The sequence below is a fragment of the Myotis davidii genome, unplaced genomic scaffold, assembly GCF_000327345.1.
Source record: "Myotis davidii unplaced genomic scaffold, ASM32734v1 scaffold125, whole genome shotgun sequence".
NCBI classification, from domain to species: Eukaryota; Metazoa; Chordata; class Mammalia; order Chiroptera; family Vespertilionidae; genus Myotis; species Myotis davidii.
Window position 1 is genome coordinate 4,337,242 of NW_006299390.1, and position 18,843 is coordinate 4,356,084.

At 39.1% G+C, this 18,843-nt stretch overlaps 1 protein-coding gene across 1 annotated transcript in view; it reads left to right on the top strand.

The window, feature by feature from the left end:
* CCDC146 (coiled-coil domain containing 146) overlaps positions 1-18,843 on the top strand; it is a 108,085-nt gene that overhangs the window by 4,273 nt on the left and 84,969 nt on the right. The window contains exon 2 of the mRNA XM_006774907.2: positions 12,205-12,373. Coding sequence (XP_006774970.1) covers positions 12,215-12,373 — 159 coding nt within the window. The 5' untranslated portion in view covers positions 12,205-12,214. The remainder of the gene's footprint in view (positions 1-12,204; positions 12,374-18,843) is intronic.

An 18,843-nucleotide genomic window follows, 5' to 3' on the forward strand; every position in this document is an offset into this window, starting at 1 on the left:
ATGGGCAGTGCCAGCCACGTCCTCGGGTGCCAGTCCCTTTCCGCGCGCGAGCCCCGTACCTCTGTGCTTCTCTCCTGCAGCTTCTCTGGGTCTCAGTGTGCCTTTCCTTCCTTCTAGTTGTAGAATTTACAGTCAGCCAGGCTTCCTGTGGTTCTGGATGAAGTCCGTATTGTTTCTCTGAGGTATTAATCAATTGTTGTGAGCAGCATTAATTTCCTGGTGTTTATCTCTGCCGCCATCTTAGTTTCTCCGGTCCTATCTTCTTGACACCTTTGGAAAAAAATATTAATCAAATGAGTGGAGAATCATATATGAATGTCCCTATTTTAAAGTTACTTGTAAGATATTTTTACATCTTCAATTTTTAAAAAGCTGTTCCTGTGGTCATGAACATATACTACTGGTGGGAATGTAAGTTATTACAACATTTCTAGGGGCCAGTTTAGCATTAGACATAAAGCACCTTAAAATATGTGTATCTGTGACCTAGATATTGGGCTTTTTGGAATGTAATGTAAGCATAAAGTTAGGGATATTAAAAAAAACACCTATGTTCAAGGAATTTTGTTTTGCTGGGTTATTTATGGTAGTAAAGAGTTGAAGCAACTTAAATGTTCAAAAATAGGAGGTTGTTACAGAAATGAGTATATATCTGGAATACTATGCAATAATTTAAAGTTATATTTTGAAGACTATTCAAAAATATGGCAATTTTTCCATAATATAATTGTAAAGGGAAAATCTACAGTTTTCCTTCTGTGTGTGTCCCCTCTACCCTCACACTACTCACACACTCACAACACTTCACTTCTGACATTCTGGTCACTTAATGTGTGAGGCTTCTCCCCATAACAAGCAATTCTCTGTGACACCAGCTGGGCGTCCTACAATTAACTCAACTGTGAGACTTCCTACCTGGAGATAATGTCAAATCCCACAGGTTAAGGGCTCAGTCCCACAAGACTGCTTGCACCCACTTCAGATGCCAATCACAAATTGTAGGTCCCTTGGTTACCCACAACTACTGTCTGATTTGGCTACAAATTGGAGATTCCCATGACCTTCCCCTCAAGTTAGATTAATTTGCTAGAATGGTTCACAGAACTCAGAGAAATATTTAACTTACATTTACCAGTTGATTAGGGGATATGATAAAGGATACAGATAAACAGCCAAAATGAACAGATATTTAGTGCTAGGTCTAGGATTGTCCTGAGAGCAGGGACTTCTATTCCTGTGGAAATGGGGTGCATCACCCTCTTGGTGTGTATATGGTCCCTGTAGAGATGGGGCACATCACCTTTCTTGGTATGGGTTGGTATGGAACACCACGCAGGTGACACACCCCATCCTCACAGGGATAGAAGAAGCTTCTGCTCTCAGTAATATTAAGTGAAAAGGGTGGAATACCAAGTTGTATGTCTAATATGATCCCAATTTTGTAATAATAATAATAATGATGGTATTTTAACATAAAATTATATTTTAAAATATATTCCATAGAAACAATTCCAAAAGAAAATACACAACTTGATAACAATTGTTATCTCTAAGTAGTGAGATAATGAATTATTTCTTCATTTTTTGTGTGTATTTTCAGTAGGAAACATATTACATTTTTAATTTAAAATATTTAATTTCTTAGTATATATTGCTTCCTAAAAGTGACTCAATATGTAAATGCCCATGAATACTTTACTTTATTTAATAATTTATATTCAGTAAATGAACAGCAGAGGGCATGAGAGAATTTTCAGAAAAATGTAACCTAAACAAGGATTACGGAATTCAGCTTCAAGTGAGGGAAGCCCTAGGAATTTGCTAACTTTCTTAATTATAAACTTTAAAGATAAATGTATCTTACGACTTTTTTTGAAATCTTAATAAACTCAATAATCTGAACTACTACCTAACAGTACTAAGAAGTATTTAATGAATAGGTAGGTAGTCCCCATTTGAAATTTGCATGTTATTTATATCCATGCAGAGATACAGGAAAACCTTTGTTACTTAATGTAGTCAAATTTTCCCACTTTAAATACCTTGAAAAGTTACCTAGGTTATAAATATCTCAGGAAGATTCTTGAGGTAGAGGGATGTAGTACTTTTTACATTAAAGCAATATGTATTTGTGTGTGTGTGTGTGTGTGTGTGTGTGTGTGTGTAAGATAGTATTTATTGCACCCTGGCCAAGTGGTTCAGTTGGTTGGAATGTCACTTATATACCAAAAGATAGTCAATTCACAGTCAGGGCACATACCTAGGTTTCAGGTTTGATCCTTGGTTGAGGCAACCAATGAATGTTTCTCTCTGCCTCTCACTCTCCCCCCATCCCCCCGCCCCCTTCTTCTCTTTCTTAAAAAAAATAAAAAATCAATAAAATAAAAAATCATCCAGTGATGATTTTTTTGAAAGATAGTATTTATTGCAACCACAGTGTTGCAATAAATTTAAAAGCTTCCTTCAGACTAGAGTTCTTGTAGTGCTAATGTTTCATTCAATTTCTACAAGGTAGCAATAGTGTTTCAACCAATCACAGTAATAACACTGATATATCCTTCAAGTAGAAATTGCATTTATATTCTACATATGTTGAGGCTATGTTGTTAGATATGTATAGATTCATAATTATTATTGTTTCCTGATAACATTTTTTGTCATTAAGTAATGACCTTCTTTATCTCTAGTATTGTGTTCTGTCTTGATGTATATTATCATCTAATAATATTTTCATTCTTTTATTTCAAACCTGTTACATTACATTTGGAACTTGTCCCCTATAAACAGAATAAAGCTTGATATTTTTTTAAAATATATTTTATTGATTTTTCACAGAGAGGAAGGGAGAGAGATAGAGAGTCAGAAACATCGATGAGAGAGAGACATCGATCAGCTGCCTCCTGCACATCTCCCACTGGGGATGTGCCTGCAACCCAGGCACATGCCCTTGACCGGAATCGAACCTAGGACCCTTCAGTCCGCAGGCCGACGCTCTATCCACTGAGCCAAACCGGTTTCGGCAAAGCTTGATATTTTAAAGTCAATTTGAGAATCTGTCTCAGCAGGTAAATTTAATCCATTTACATTTTTGTGATTAATTTTATATTTATTTTCAGACAACATGATCATATAAGGAGAAAATTCTAAGGAATATTATACAAGCTACTGAATTAATAAAACGGTTTCACAATGTTACAAGATACAAGGTCAATAACAAAAGTCAACTTTATTTTGAAGGACTTATAATGGTATTTGGAAATTGAAATTTAAAAACAATACCATTTACAATAACATATAAAATGTGAATACACAGGGATAAATTGAATAAAATATATACAAGACCCGTTTCCTGAAAATTATAAAACATTGCTGACAGAAATTGAAGAAGACCTAAGTTAGTGGGGAGAAATACCCTATGCAAGGAAAATAAGACTCAATATTAAGATGGCATGGCACCCCACACTGATATATGAATTCATTGCTCAGTCAAAATTCTAACAGGAGCCCAATAGAGACACAGGGCCAAAATAAAAAATTTCATTTGCAGCCACCCACCCTGGGCTCTGGCGGAGGGAGGGCAAAGTGGACTAGAGTCACATGAAGAGACACTGGGGTGTGTGGCTCTGGGGACAGAGCTGAAGGGACAGCTGCCAAGATTCCAATGCTGAGTCCCCCCTCTCCCACACCACAGACACTATCTCTTTGGAGGGAGCACTCCCCTCCTTATGGCATCAGCCTGGGGGAATGAAACAGCCCCACTCGCTGGCTCCCTGTCACCCCACCCTGTGGAGCTTGTGCTCTTTTGAGGAATTAGCTGCCTGTGCCAGGATGTAGAGATCCAGGCAGACTCAGGGGTGTCAGTGACTGAGTTGTGTGGCTTTGGGACAGGGGCCATTACGGCCATTTTCCCTTGAACCTGACTTGCGCCACCCCCTCACTGGAGCTATGCTAGCCCTACTTAATAGGGTCCCAGCAGCCCCATCCTACTGATTGCTGGTGGCTCTGCCCTGCCAAGGTCTGGGCAGAATCCAAGACCGGCTGAGCTGTGTGGCTCTGGAGCGAGGGCCACTCCCCCCGCCCTGCCTTTCTCCAAGTCCCAGTTGAGAAAGGAGGCACATGATCCCTCTGATGTTCTTGTATATCCCAGTTCCACTCTTTCACTTTCTGAGCCTGGTCCTGGGTGGACAGGTAACCTCAGGGCTCATGTCAACTTGTTTCCTCACCAGTTCTCCTGGTTCCCCAATTCGGAGAAAGGTTTTTGTTTTGTTTTTTTTTACTTATTTTTATTTATTATTTCATCTTCCAGTGTAAAATGGGTAGATTGGCTTGGGAAATATTCTTGTAACCTTATCATTAATGTAAGAATCTTTGCCTTTAGAGCAGCGGTTCTCAACCTGTGGGTCGCGACCCCTTTGGCGGTCGAATGACCCTTTCACAGGGGTCACCTAAGACCATCCTCATATCAGATATTTACATTATGATTCATACCAGTAGCAACACTACAGTTATGAAGTAGCAACAAAAATAATTTTATGGTGGGGTCACAACATGAGGAAATGTATTTAAAGGGCCAGAAGGTTGAGAACCACTGCTTTAGAGGAAGGAAAGAAATTGAGTAAGGGAAGCTGCCCAGGCGGAGGAAGACTAAGGTGGAGATCTGCCTAGGGCCAGGGGAAGCCTGAGAACAGGAAATGCTTATGCAATGAGTAGAGAAGACTATGAAATTTCCAGACGTGAGAGAGGGGAACTTTGGCAGCTTTACTTCACTATCTGAAGCTGGCTCTGCCCATCCTTGGATTTGACACACGTTATTTTAAGTACTTTAAAAAATACTGTGTTTCTTCCTTTCTCCCTCTCCAGCACCGGGTGTCCTAGAGTCTTTCTTATCCTACATTTATACACCTCACAGTGGGATTTGAAGATTGCGTTTACCAGGACTCTAGCACCAAGTCCCAAGGAGTGCTCTGGGACAAATTCCGGCTGCAGAGAACTCGGGTCACCTTTTCAGATTCCCAAACTGACCTCTACTGCTTTGTTCCCTATCAAAAGAAGGAATTTTAGGCAGATTACATGTGAAAGCAAGAGAACCAGGCAGTGTTGTTAGGGAGCTAACATTTATTGAGGACCACGGGCTGGGCTCTGGCCGGAGACTTCACATGCATTGTCCCACTTAATCTTCACAACTTTTCAACCATCTTGTATTTAAGGAAAGAGAGGAATGAAATTCAAGCCTGAACTGATGAACTTCAACATAGTTATTTCATTTATCTCACGCTGTCATCCTAGTAGACTAAGTTAAAACTTCTAATAACGGTCTTAGATGAAGTAATATGAGAAGAAGGAGGAAGAGGAGAGGGAGGGAAGGAAAGAAGGAACCTGGGCTGTTGCAGATTAAAGCAGTGATAACCCATATTTCATGAAAAGTCTTTGCTAAGAAAACAGACCCATCTAGACGCACAGTTTTTACTAACTAGGGTATGAAAGAGTAGCTTTGCAAGGCTCTATGTATCCTAATTAGGTAGGATACATAGTCTATTACGGAAATTTTATAAATGTGCCTTCTAGCATAATTTTTTCAAGATTCAAGCAAAGACAGTGGAATTTGAAAAACATGCACATTTTTGTAGCAGCGGTAAGGGATAGTCTGCCCTGTGAGGATTCCAGATTACAGGCAAACAGGATGTAGAATCTCTCCTTTATAGACCTCTGGGAGACCCTCAGCTTCAGCGCTGCTTGGGCATTCCAAGCCTCCCACAGGATTTGGAATCAATTTCTGCTCACTCCTGAATTATTTGGTAACTATTACGGGAAGTGATAGGGCCTCTTATGCCCCCTTTGAATTTCTGAAGCCTGCATAGACTTGCAGAATGACTATAAGTTATTGCAGATATGAAACCAGTGTTTCTTGCCACAGTTTTGCGAAGGCTTTCCTTTGTTTGTAACTATAGCAACAAGTTCTTGTAGCCCATTGTTTTTGCACAGCTTAGTCTTATCACCTCATGTACTGCCTAATTACTGCTCTACAATAATTACTTTGTCTTTAATTGGTTTACACAGTGTTGACCTGCTCTCTTGGCTAAAGGGGTCCTAGTTTTATGTCTTTGCGGAGACAGAAGTTAAATGCCATCAGCCTGCCTGTATTCCTGACTCTGCTTTCCATTACTGGAGACAAGAGGAAAGGGCTTTGCTAAGGCCGTGGTGAGAGTCCTGTTCAGTGTGATAGAAAAGGGTGAGGAATTTGGAGCCAGTGGATGTGAGTTTGAGTAAATACTGCCATTTATAGTTGTGAGATCTTGGGCACATTATTTATATTCTCTGACCTTCAATTTTCTCCTCTATAAAATCAACATAATTCATTCTTATGGGACATGGTGTTGTAAGGGTTGAGTGGAATAATGTGAGGGAAAGCGTTGTTTGAATTGTGAAGAGCTATGCAAATGTTGTTATCAGGTGCAGGGGTGAGCAACCACTAGACAGGAGTTTCTGCATGCTAATCAGGAGGATATGTTAAAGACAAAAATCATGTCTGTTCCTATGATAGTTCTTTCATATGGACAGTGTTCCCCATCATGACCCTATATGTTACACCCACTCAAAAATGAATACTATAGAGCCCCTTTGGGCTGTGTAGATTTCTGAGAAGAAAGAGGGGAAAATACAAGAAGGTCTATGTTTGGGGCGGGGTGAGAGTAGGCAAAGGGCTGCAGAGGGAGGGAGACATGAGTTGAGAAGAGGCCTAACTCTTTCAGCATCCTTTCATCCCAGATAGGGAGCGATTACTTCATCTAAGGCAGTTATCAGAGTTCTCCACGATCATGGGCAATTATATAATTTAATTGTCCAATACTGTGAACATTTACTTTAAAGCCTAGATATGGAGCTTACTTGCAAGAGTTTTGTTTTCTTTAATGGGTATGTATATATTTTTAATTAAAGGTAGTCCAAACCACATGGTTACTTTGACACTTCAATTATGAGGCAAATTTATTTGCACATATTTACTGCAATAGTTTTATTTTTTTTTTCTGTGCCAGAATGGTTTTTTTGTGGGGATTTTTTTTTTTTGAGAGGGGTTTTTCTTTCTTTTTCTTTTTTTTAAACAGAAGGAAGTTGTGGTTTGATTTGTTGAGTCTTTGAATCACAAAGTTTTCTACCTACTTTCTTTTTTATCCTAAATATTTTTTTTCAATTACAGTTGACATTCAGCATTATATTAGCTTTAGGTGTACAGCATAGTGGTTAGATATTTATGTAGTTACAAAGTGACCCCCCTCTAAGTCTTGCACCCACTTAACGCCACATACGATATAGTTATTAAAATATTATTGACTATCTCCTCTAATCTGTACTTTATATCCTGGTGGCTATTTTGTAACTGCTAATTTATACTTCTTAATCCCTTCACCTTTTTCATCCAGGTCTAACCCCCTTCCCATCTGGCAACAATCAGCTTGTTCTATCTATCTGTGAGTTTGTTTCTGTCTTATTTGTTCATTTGTTTTTTAGATTCTACATATAAGTGAAATCACATGGTATTTGGCTTTATCTGTCCAATCTTTTTCACTTAGCACAATATCCTCTTGGTCCAACCATGTTGTCACAAATGGTGATACTCTATTCTTTTTATGGCTGAGTAATATTCCTTTGCATATATGTACCACTTCTTTATCCATTTATCTTTTGATGGGAGCATTTAATCCATTTATATTTAAAATAATTATTAATAGGTATGTAGACATTGCCATTTTATTAATTGTTTTTTGCTTGTTTATGTAGTTCTCCATTCCTTTTCTATTCTCTTGCTCTCTTATATGTTGATGACTTTCCCTAGTGTTGTGTTTAGGTTCCTTTCTCTTCATTTTTTTATATCACTTGTAGATTTTCAGTTCGTGCTTCATATATACCAAGTTATGTTTATAGCAGTCTATTTTAAGTTGAGGGTCACTTAAGTTTAAACACATTCTATAATCACTACCATTTTTACTCACCCCCCCCCCCACACACACACACACATACACACATTTATGTTTTTTTGTCATTATTTTTTACTTTGTGTGTGTGTATCCCTTAATTTACTATTGTAATTAACATGATCTTCCTACTTTTGCCTTTTAACCTTTGTAATAGTCTTAGGGTTAGTTGATTTACTCACTGCTTTTATTATGTTTGCATTTGTCAATGAGAATTTCTTTGAAATATTTTCTTATTCATATTTTTTATTTTTCCCTTTCTTCTTAAAGAAGTGCCTTTAATATTTCTTGTGATACTAGTTTGGTGGTGATGAACTCCTTTAGCTTTTTCTTGTCCGGGAAACGCTTTACTTTTCTTCTTTAATTTTAAACGATAGCCTTGCTGGGTAGAGTAATCTTGGTTACATAGGTCCTTGCTCTTCATCACTTTGAATATTTTTGTGCCAATCCCTCTGACCTGCAAAGTTTCTGGTAAGAAATAAGCTGACAGTCTTATGGGAGCTCTCTTGTAAATAAACTGCTTTTCTTATGCTGTTTGTAAAATTCTTTTTGTCTTTAATCTTTGGCATTTTAGTTATGATGTGTTTTGGTGTGGGCCTCTTTGGGTTCATCTTATTTGGGACTCTCTGAGCTTCCTGGACTTGTATAACTATTTCCTTCACCAATTTAGGAAAGTATTCAGTTATTATTTCTTCAAATAGGTTCTCAATCCCTTGCTCTCTTCTCTTTCTGCTACCCCTGTGCTGCAAGTGTTGTTACATTTGCTGTTGTCCCAGAGATCCACATTATCCTCATTTTTTGGATTTTTTTCTTTTTCCTGTTTCTGTTGAGTGTTTTCCACTTTCTTGTCTACCAAATCACCTATTTGATTCTCTGTTTCATCTCATCAACTATTGAGCCTATCTAATGTGTTCTTCATTTCGGTTATTGTATTCATTTCTGACTGGTTCTTCTCTGTGGTTTCTATCTCCTTTTTTATTTTTTTTCTATCTCTTTGTTGAAGTTCTCACTGATATTATCTATGCTTCCCTTAAGTTCATTGCGTGTCATTACAACCAGTGTTTTAAACTGCATCTGGTAAATTGTTTGCCTCAATTTTGTTGAGTCTTTTTTTTTTTAAGTTTTATCTTGTTCTTTCATTTGGAATATGTTTCTTCATCTCATCACTTTGGCCGCCTCCTTGTGTTTGTTTCTATGTCTTAGACCTGCTACTTCTCCCAGTCTTGTCAGAGTGGAATTATGTAGTAAGTCCTGTGGGGCCCAGTGGCTTAATCTCCCTGTTCACTTGAGCCAGATGCTCCAAAGGTATCCCCTTGTGTGTGCTCTGTTATTGCTTGCTGTTGGCATATCAGGCTAATTGACTGTGAGGGCTGTCTGTGACTACAGTAGGCAAGCTGTCATGTGGGAGCTGACCCCATGGAGCAGGATTTGCTTTAGTGGGGCTCTGGTGCCTGCTGAGTTGGGTGTGTCATTTGTGGTCCTAATTGGGTCGTGCTCTGGTATGGTTTGAAGCCATCCCCCAGATGTGTTGGACCGGGACTGCTTGGGAGGGGCTTTAGTGCAGGCCAAGCTCAGCTGCTGCTCATGTCTGGCCTGAGGCCATCGGTAGGAGCAAGCTACAAAGTGATCTTCGGTTGGTAGCTGATTATGCTGGGTTTAGCGGCATCCGGGAGTGGTTATGCTGAGAACCAAGTCTGGCTGCCACTAGTGCCAGGCTCAGGATGCTCAGCAAGAGGTACAGGGCACACTGAGGCCAGCCACTGCTCATTCGGGGCTCTGGACCTTGGAGAGATTTTAGGAAGGTGGGGGAAAGTTTCACCAAAAGAACAGTGGCACCTGCAAGCACTTTAATTCTTCCAGCCCTTACCTGAAAGCCAGACAATTCTATTCCTTCCCATGTGCCCCTGCTGTCCATTTGCTGGAGCTTAGTGGGAGTGTTTGTGAGTGAGTCTGTGTTTGGGCACTTTAAGAGGATTCCCGGTTCTCCAGCAGCCCTCTGTTCCACCCAGTCAGGATCCCAACTGATTTTCAGAGCCAGATGTTGTGGGAAATCCTCTTCCTGGCACTGGTGGTCCGGGCTGGGGAGCTTCATGTGGAACTGGAACCCCTCACTCCTCTTGGGGGACCTCCACAGCTGAGATATCCCTTCCTATGAATGCTTTATTTGGACTGATCTCATTCACGAAACAAACATTGATTTTAATTACTTGTATAAGAAATAAAATAAACCTCTTACCAAAGAAAAAACCTAAAAAAAAAACCTCCTGTGTCTCCACCCCTCCTACCAGTCTCACTGTGGCTTCTTATATCCTTACTTATACAAGTTTTGTTCCAATAGTCTTCGGGTGGTTCTTTGGGATGGTCGTTCTATAATTTAGTTGTAATTTTGAGGTGGTCATGGGAGGAGGTGAGCACATTTATCTACTTCATCATCTTGAACAGAAATCTCAACCCCGGATATTTTAAAACATGACCTGAAACTGTATTTATTTATGCTTTTAAAAAAATGCTTCAAGTCTAATCTTGTCTAGATATAGTAATAATGGGTATTACATAATAGGACATAGAATAAAAGATCTAGACAGGAATAAGTGCAATAATTATATATGTGACATTTAGCACTGCCAAGTTGATATTATCTGATGATTTTTATTGTTGTTGGATTAAGTGGATCTGAGGTAACTGTAGTCTGTGTATCTAATTGGCTACCCAATATTGTAAACCTCTCATACCATGGACCAGAGGCCTTTCAGAAAAGGCCTTTAATGTATATTTTAACATTATGTCCAAAAATGAATATATATGTATATGTGTGTGTGTGTGTGTGTGTGTGTGTGTATTTTTTTTTCCACAGATATACAGTGACAGGATTGAGAGGAACTTGTCACACAAATGTAAATATACCACAATTTTTGTAGCCCTCTTTTGATCTATCTATGTTGTTTTTTTTAATAATCACCTGAGGATATGTTTTTATTGATTTCAGAGAGAGAGAGAAAATAGATGTGAGAGAGAAACATCAATCAGTTGCCTCCTGCATGCCCAGACCAGGGAGTGAACCCACAATCAAGTAAGTATGAATGAAACCTACAACCTTTTTTCATATATGGGACAATGCTGCAACCAAGTGAGCCACCCGGCCAGGGCAACATATCTAAGCTTTTTAAATAAAAATAGGGAACTGAAACAACAACAGAATACCAGTGTCTCAGACTTCTTCCTTCCTCCAAGAGGTCTGGCTTTGAATGACATAGAAACGGTCATATAACCAACCCATAGCAATGGGCACCTGGGAAAAGGAGAATGTGATCGTGTTTCCAGGGCAGTTAGAAGAGCTAAATTATGAGAACGAATACTCAGGTTCTATGCGAGACTAGTCAGGTTTCTGTTTGGATTTACATTATCTCCTGCTTTTCTAAAATGAGCAAAACTTGTGCTTGTTTCGTGACAAGTCATATCGAAAGATAGAGTGGTTTCCTGCTACATCTTTCTTGAAGCAAGCATTGCCATTTTACCTTAAAAAGGCCACATCATTTGTGTACCCTGCCCCATGCCCTGATGATGTGTATTTGGGTTTTACATGTGCTCCTTGTAACTATCAAGAAAAATTTCCTTAAGAGTTCAAAATCAAAACAAAATGATGAATCTCCTCTTCAGATTTAGAGAAGAGGAAGTAGTGGTGTATTTTACAAAACAAGTCATACCCTGCAATGTTCATTGCTTAATATTTCCTTGTGAAGCTTCCTATTTGGCTTTCCAGTGGTTTTTAACCCCGGGATGAAGTTTGCGTAAGAGAGGGTTCCATGTTCTTCTGTAATAGACTAAAGCTTTGAATAAACTTTGTGTTATATTTTAAGGATGAAGGCTTATTTATTTACCCAATCAATGAATAGTAATTGAATGCCTACGACAATGCTCGGTAAACAAAATTAGGTTCCTGCCCTCATGAAGCTTACATTCTAGTTATATGTATTTTTTTTCCAGTTGATGCAACAATAATCTACTTTTTAAAATTAGAATTATTGATTTGAATGTAACAATGAAGAGTATCTTTATAACCAACAGGCTTTTATAATAACATGATTATAAATAGCTAACTTTCCTGATTTATATAGTTCCATTGGACAATAGCTTAAACCAGTTGAGTTTTGCTTGCTTTTATTATTTTCCATTAATTTTACTTTATAAGTGAAGACATCCCTAAATAGCTGAATATGAAATAATTTTGTTTTAGAATTGTGAAAATGGGAGACCGTAACACAGACACAGACCAAGAAAAGAAAAAGGAAAAAGAGAAAAAGGATGGAAGTGTTCCTGTTCATACATTAGTGCCCACAATTAACATCCGAGATGAGCGGATTGTTGATTTATCTACAACTCCAGCTTTCATTTGTCTGCATGAGGTATATTTATTTCTTTTTATATATTACCATAGTAAGACCTGAATCATCTACCTCAAAGGTCAGAGGAAGGTAATATCATTATCAAAATAATATATTACAAATAACCTGTAGGAAATATGTACAGTTTGGAGCACTTTAGAATAATAAAATAGTTTCTACCTTCTCTTGAAGAGCTTGTCATATAATCCTAGAGTAATGCAGTAGTGTAGGTTCTGATACTTTTATAACATAATAAATATTTGCATATATGCACATTTGCAAAGGTTGCTAAATGAAGTAAAAGAGATTTATTTCATTATTGATATACTACATTTACTTCCATAAAATGAAGATAAAAGACCTATAATAATACAAAGAATACATGTTTACCTAACTAAGTGTGGTTACGGTAACAGACTACTGAAACCTAATGTTTCCTTCAACAGAGAAGCAAAAGGTGGAATATTCTATACTAGTGGCCCGGTGCATGATATTCTTGCATGGGGGATGTCCCTCAGCCCGGTCTGCACCCTCTCCAATCTGGGACCCCTCAGGGGATGTCCAACTGCCGGCAGTCGGACATCCCTCTCACAATCCGGGATTGCTGGTTCCTAACCGCTCACCTGTCTGCCTGCTTGATCGCCCCTAACCACTCTGCATTCCAGTCTGCTCGCCCCCAATGCCCCCCTTGCCTGCCTGATTGCCCCAACTGCCCCCCTGCCAGCCTGCTTGCCCCACTTGCGAGAGAGGAATGGGGACCAGCCAGGCTGCGGTCCAGGTGAGGGATAAGCTGCCCACTCTGTGGTCCTGGGTGCTAGCGCCTGTGTCTGCAGCCTGGGCGAAGCCAGCCCGGGTCCCGGGTGCCTGCGGCTGTCCAGAGGAAGGAATCATGGGTCCCTGGTGCAGGGTGAGGCAGAGGCAGTTAGGGGTGATTAGGCTGGCAGGGGAGCAATTAGGGGCAATCAGGCAGGCAGGCAGAGGTGGTCAGGGGCAGGCAGGCAGAGGAGTTAGGGGTGATCAGGCAGGCAGGTGAGTGGTTAGAAACCAGCAGTCCTGGATTGTGAGAGGCAGTCAGACATCCCCTAGGGGTCCCGGATTGGAGAGGTTGCAGGCCGGGCTGATGGACCCCCTCCCCCCACCCTGTGCATGAATTTTGTGCACCGAGCCTCTAGTGATATATATTCTCATTGTCTGACTTTTAAAAAAAGGGATGAACATTTAGGAAATACCCATACAGGAGGATTTTAAAAAAGATATTGACCATATATGCAACTGTTACCATGTTATACTTGAGAGTTATACTTTAGGATATGGTTTAATACTCGACTATGTGAATATAACTGAATAAAACATCTAAGAAATTTGATAAACAGTCATAATAAAAATAAGCTAAAAAGCCTTAAAGTAAAAAGAGTTTATTCAAAACCAAGACACAAAACTAAATCTCCCCCCCCCAATATTTTATTGATGTAAATACTTTAAACAATTATCACAAGACTGTTGAGCATGTGTGTATGTGTGTGTGTATTATCACATACATAATATTTATGTTATATATATAATAAATATCAGGAGTACATGATACCGTATTGATGTGTCCCATTACTGGTGTTGTTAACTTAGATCACATAGTTAAGGTGATGACTTCTAGATTTCTCCTCTGTAAAGTTATTATTTTTCGGTTTGAAATTAATAATCACCTTGGGGAGATACTCTGAGACTATTTATATATCCTAAAATTTTTACCTATTAGTTTTATGTCTCTTGATGATTCTTGCCCAAGTCAATTTATCACTGTTATGATTGCCAAAGGGAGATTTTCTGATTCCATCATTGCTTCTACATTTCTTAGTTGGCTTCCTAATGGAAAGAAAGTACTCTCTCTTATCTATCTATCTAATCTATATTTATGGACTATGAATGCTTATTCTATTCACTGTCATTACTCATTTTGATGCTTCAATTGTTCCAGATTTGATTCTTTGTGCACTTTATTATGTCATAAGAATATGTTCCAGGCTCATCTTGCATTTTCTTTACTCCAACCCGGGAGTCAGCCATTTCTAAAAGGACCCTTTGTTCCTTTTAGTGGAGAATGATATTTGAAAACTAAGACGTAATATTGGGTATATTCATTGCTACTAGTTTGTCATTGCTTCTAAGGCCTCTCAGTAGACAGAGCTATGAAAAGAGATGCATGATTATATTTATTCACACAAATTTATATCTATTTCTATGTTAAATCTTTATATATTTAAAACTGTGAGTTCATATCTCTAGTCTTAATATTTTAAGTGAGCAGGGTTCTCTATTTCTGCTAAAATTCATCACATGCCCAACTTTGCAATAGGATTTCTAATTTTACACCCTACCCTTATAATTCTGTCAAACAAAAAATAAGGCTAAACTAAAGTTTATTTCTACCAAAGGTATGCTAACAATAAAAATTATAGTCCAGTTTTTTAAGCTACAGGTAAAGGAGCATGAAAGGTTTGTTTTGCAAAGTCAAAAGAGAACTTAGGACATCCCCTTCATGTTGATCTTCAATGCAACAACTTATCCTATATAATAAAAGACTAATATGCAAATTGAACCGAATGGCAGAATGACTGGTTGCTATGATGCGCACTGACCACCAGAGGGCAGACGTTCAATGCAGGAGCTACCCCCTGGTGGTCAGTGCACTCCCACAGGGGGAGTGCCGCCTGGCTCATGGCTGGCGAGTGCAGTGGTGGTGGTGGGAGCCTCTCTGACCTCTGCTGCAGTGCTCAGGAGCAGCGAGCTGAGCGGTAAGGAGCGAGAGGGTGCAGGCCGGGCTAATAATACACCCCGCCCTGCGCATGAATTTCGTGCACCGGGCCTCTAGTTAAATATAAAAAGAGTCAGTCTCTCAATACACATGTGTACATAAATTATAGTTATTAATTCTTAGGTATGACCAGCCCTTGATGAAGTAGATACCTTAGATTATAGCATCAAAGAACTATCTTACCTACCCTTGTGAGAATTACAAAACTACTGAGTAAAATCACATCAATAATTACATCAGTAATTTTACTGCATGTGAAGTGTTCCTCAAGTCAGCAAAACTTAAAATGAATTATTGGCTTTAAATGTCTTTATTTTTATAATAAATACCATTGAGATTGTTCCCATTGGCATCTATAACTTTATTTTCTAATTCTTTTCCCATTCCTCTAAGATTTATGAATCTTACAAAAAATTTTAACCTACTTTGTGCAAGCTATCCCCCTTCAGTTATACAAACAGAAGCTGTGTCTGCAGAATTGCAAGAGTTCAGATGGCAACTGAAAGGAAACAGTCAGATTCCACTTCCAAAGGTCCAGATGCTTGACATCACATTGCAAGAACCAGAAGCTGCTTACAGCATTTATTGTTATTAATGTCAGTCGCACAACTGGCCCAGCGCTACTGAATCACAAAGCATGGATGTCATGCTCTCATCTGATCATGCCTACAGAATGTGTTCAGTATGGCATTCATGGCATTCTGCAATTTGTGCCCAGACTTTTTTTGCAAGTAGTAAGTCACGTGGACCCTCACGATCCTCTGCTTATGTTGCTCTCTTAGCAAGTCTCTCATATTCAGATGCCTGGGAAACTGGCACATTTTCACAAAGCAAAATGCAAGGTCATGGATATCCACAAATCCTCCAGTCTCATCACCTCTTGAAAAACTGTGCCATTCAAACTGAAAAATCAAATAAAATACTTGTATCGGCCACACTTTACAAACCCTGGATCTGGTCTAATCTGGCTCAATTTCCAGGTCTTCTGAGAAACTTTGCCTGTGCGGTCAGCTCACTGTGGTTTCTCTGACCTCTCAACTATTACAGTGTTTGTCAGCTCTACCTGTCACTTGATACTAAAGTCATTAACAAACATTTATTGAATATTATCTCATCATAAAATACTTCTCGGAGAAAATTTAAAATTCTCCACTGACATTATGGTCACATTAAGCAGCAAGAGCTGGCCAGTGGCTCAGTCGGTTGGGAGTCGACCCATACACCAAAAGGTTGCGGGTTCCATTCCTGGTCAGAGCACATACCTAGGTTGTGGGTTCGATCCCAGTTGGGGTGAGTGTAGGAAGCAACCGATATTTTTCTCCAACATTGATGTTTCTCTTCCCCCGCCCCCCCCTTCCTCTCTGTGAAAAAAACAAACACAGCAACCTATCTCAAAATCAAAATCAATAAAGTCCTAACCAGGCAGAACTACACTGTGTTAATTCACAGTTTGGGATGAATGTTCAAAGTAACGCTTTGGAATTAAGCCACACAATTCCCATCAGTGGAGTCTGTGGGTCAGTGCTGGACACCTGCTCCCCAGCTCTGCCACTGCTGCCTAATGATAGGCCGGCACACCACGGGCTTTTCTTGTCCCATTGGAAATATTATCCTGCTCTATTTTGCTTTTTTTTTTTAATTTTATGGTATAATGTATATACCGTAAAGGTCACAAATATTCAGTGTACTGGCTGGTGACTTTTACATATGACTGTATCCAATATGTTCAGAAGTGAATTCATCATTCTTCTCCCAGTCCTAATTTTCCTCTTGGGTTCTCTTTGTCAATGTGAGAGTTAAATATCTCTCTTAAATATCTCTTGAATGTACCTGTTCACTGTAGGATGAGCTGATGTGGTAAAAGCTTTTTGGAGGCAGTAGGACATGAGAGGGGATAGTTCATCCCTCTCCATGGCATCCACTGTGAACCTGCTTTTTATCCTTAAGCTTCGCCCACACCCATATATGCACATACTTAGAATATCTTCACCTGGATGACTCCCAAGTTACTAAACATGCTCCGAAGTAAACTCATTATTCTCCTCCCAAGCCCAGTTCTCCTTCTGCATTCAGTTAGTTCTCTCTTAGATATTTATTAAATTTATCTCATTTCATTCCTGCCATACCACCAATTAGAATACCATTGCAGTGAGTAAGATATGAGAGAGACTAAATCAAGGGTTGGCAGTGGGGGGAAACTAGAGTACACATAGGAGAGAGATTACAGAAGTATAAAATGCTGGATGGATGGGGCAGGGTGGAGGTGAGGGAGATGAAAGAGTCTAAATTGATGCTTGGATTTCTGATTTCAGAAAGTGGCTAAATATCCTATATAATAAAACCCTAATATGCAAATCTACCAAACGGCAGGAAGACCAGTTGCTATGATGCGCACTGGGGGAGCACCACTTAGCCAGAAACCAGGCTCATGGCTGGTGAGCGCAGCGGTGGTGGTGGAGCCTCTCCCCCGTCTCTGCAGCAGCGTTAAGGACCTAAGCCAGCAGGCAGACATCCCCTGAGGGGTCCCAGATTGTGAGAGGGTGCAGGTGGGGCTGAGGGATCCCCCTCAGTGCACTAATGTCTTTCGCCGAGCCTCTAGTGGTACTATAAGTGACAGAGAATTCAGAAGAAGCAACAGGTCTGAGGGAAATGTTGAATGTGTGGATCTTGAGTTTCCTATGAAGTCCCTGGGCTGGAGATTTACTCATTACACAGTCTTGTAGTATTCATATTGCCCTTTGAAAAGATTGCATATTGTTTCTTATGCATATTTAATAGCACAGTCTACTGCTATGTATTTAAGGAAAGATGTTGCCATCCTTTACTAATCTTTTACTTTTAAAATTATCTCTTTTACTGGGATGTTCACCTGTTCAAAAGATATTTTCTTACTTTTTATACATTTCGTTCTTGTAAGGCTGGTAATAGATTAAATACATTTTGGGATTTTTAATAAAAAATTTAGATTAATTACTAAAAATACTGATTTTCTGAGGCTATTAAAGCTTCCTGAATTTTCCGGGTTGGACTTTCTATAGAGTTACTGATGCATTTCTTGAGAGAATCCATAATGAAATTTAAAATGCTTTTCAAATAATTAAAAAGTTTTCTATTTCTTTCATACATGAATTAATTAAGTAACTGGTAAGAAAGATGAAAATATAAGATCCCCATTCTTAAGGAGCTTACACTCAGTGTAGGATCAAGTATATAATTTAAATTTCACAATGACTCCTTAAGGAATAGAGGTTTGAGATGTCATTGTTTTCATCTTAAAGGTTCTGAAAGACTGAGGCTTACCACAGGTTGTACAGATGGGTGGATGCAGAGCCAGGCATGGAACCCAGGCTCCTGCCTTTTGTGTTTGCACACGTTTCACCTGGCGGTCTTCACTTTGACATTCACACATCTAAACACTGCTATTTTAGGATTTTACAAATTGACTTTTTAAGTAAACTGTATATTAAAAGAAAAAAATAATGATAAATATTTAATGCTCTACTTCAATATTTTTCCTTAGTCTCCCTGTCCTCTTAGTTATCACACCTCACTAATAGCTGTACTTAGAGGATATGTATTAAAAAACTACTAAACTTCTTTTAAAAATCTTTCTACAAATCTTGCTGTTGTTGCATGCTCTTGCTTTTCTTTCACACATCCAGGCAGACTTGCAAGAATTTTG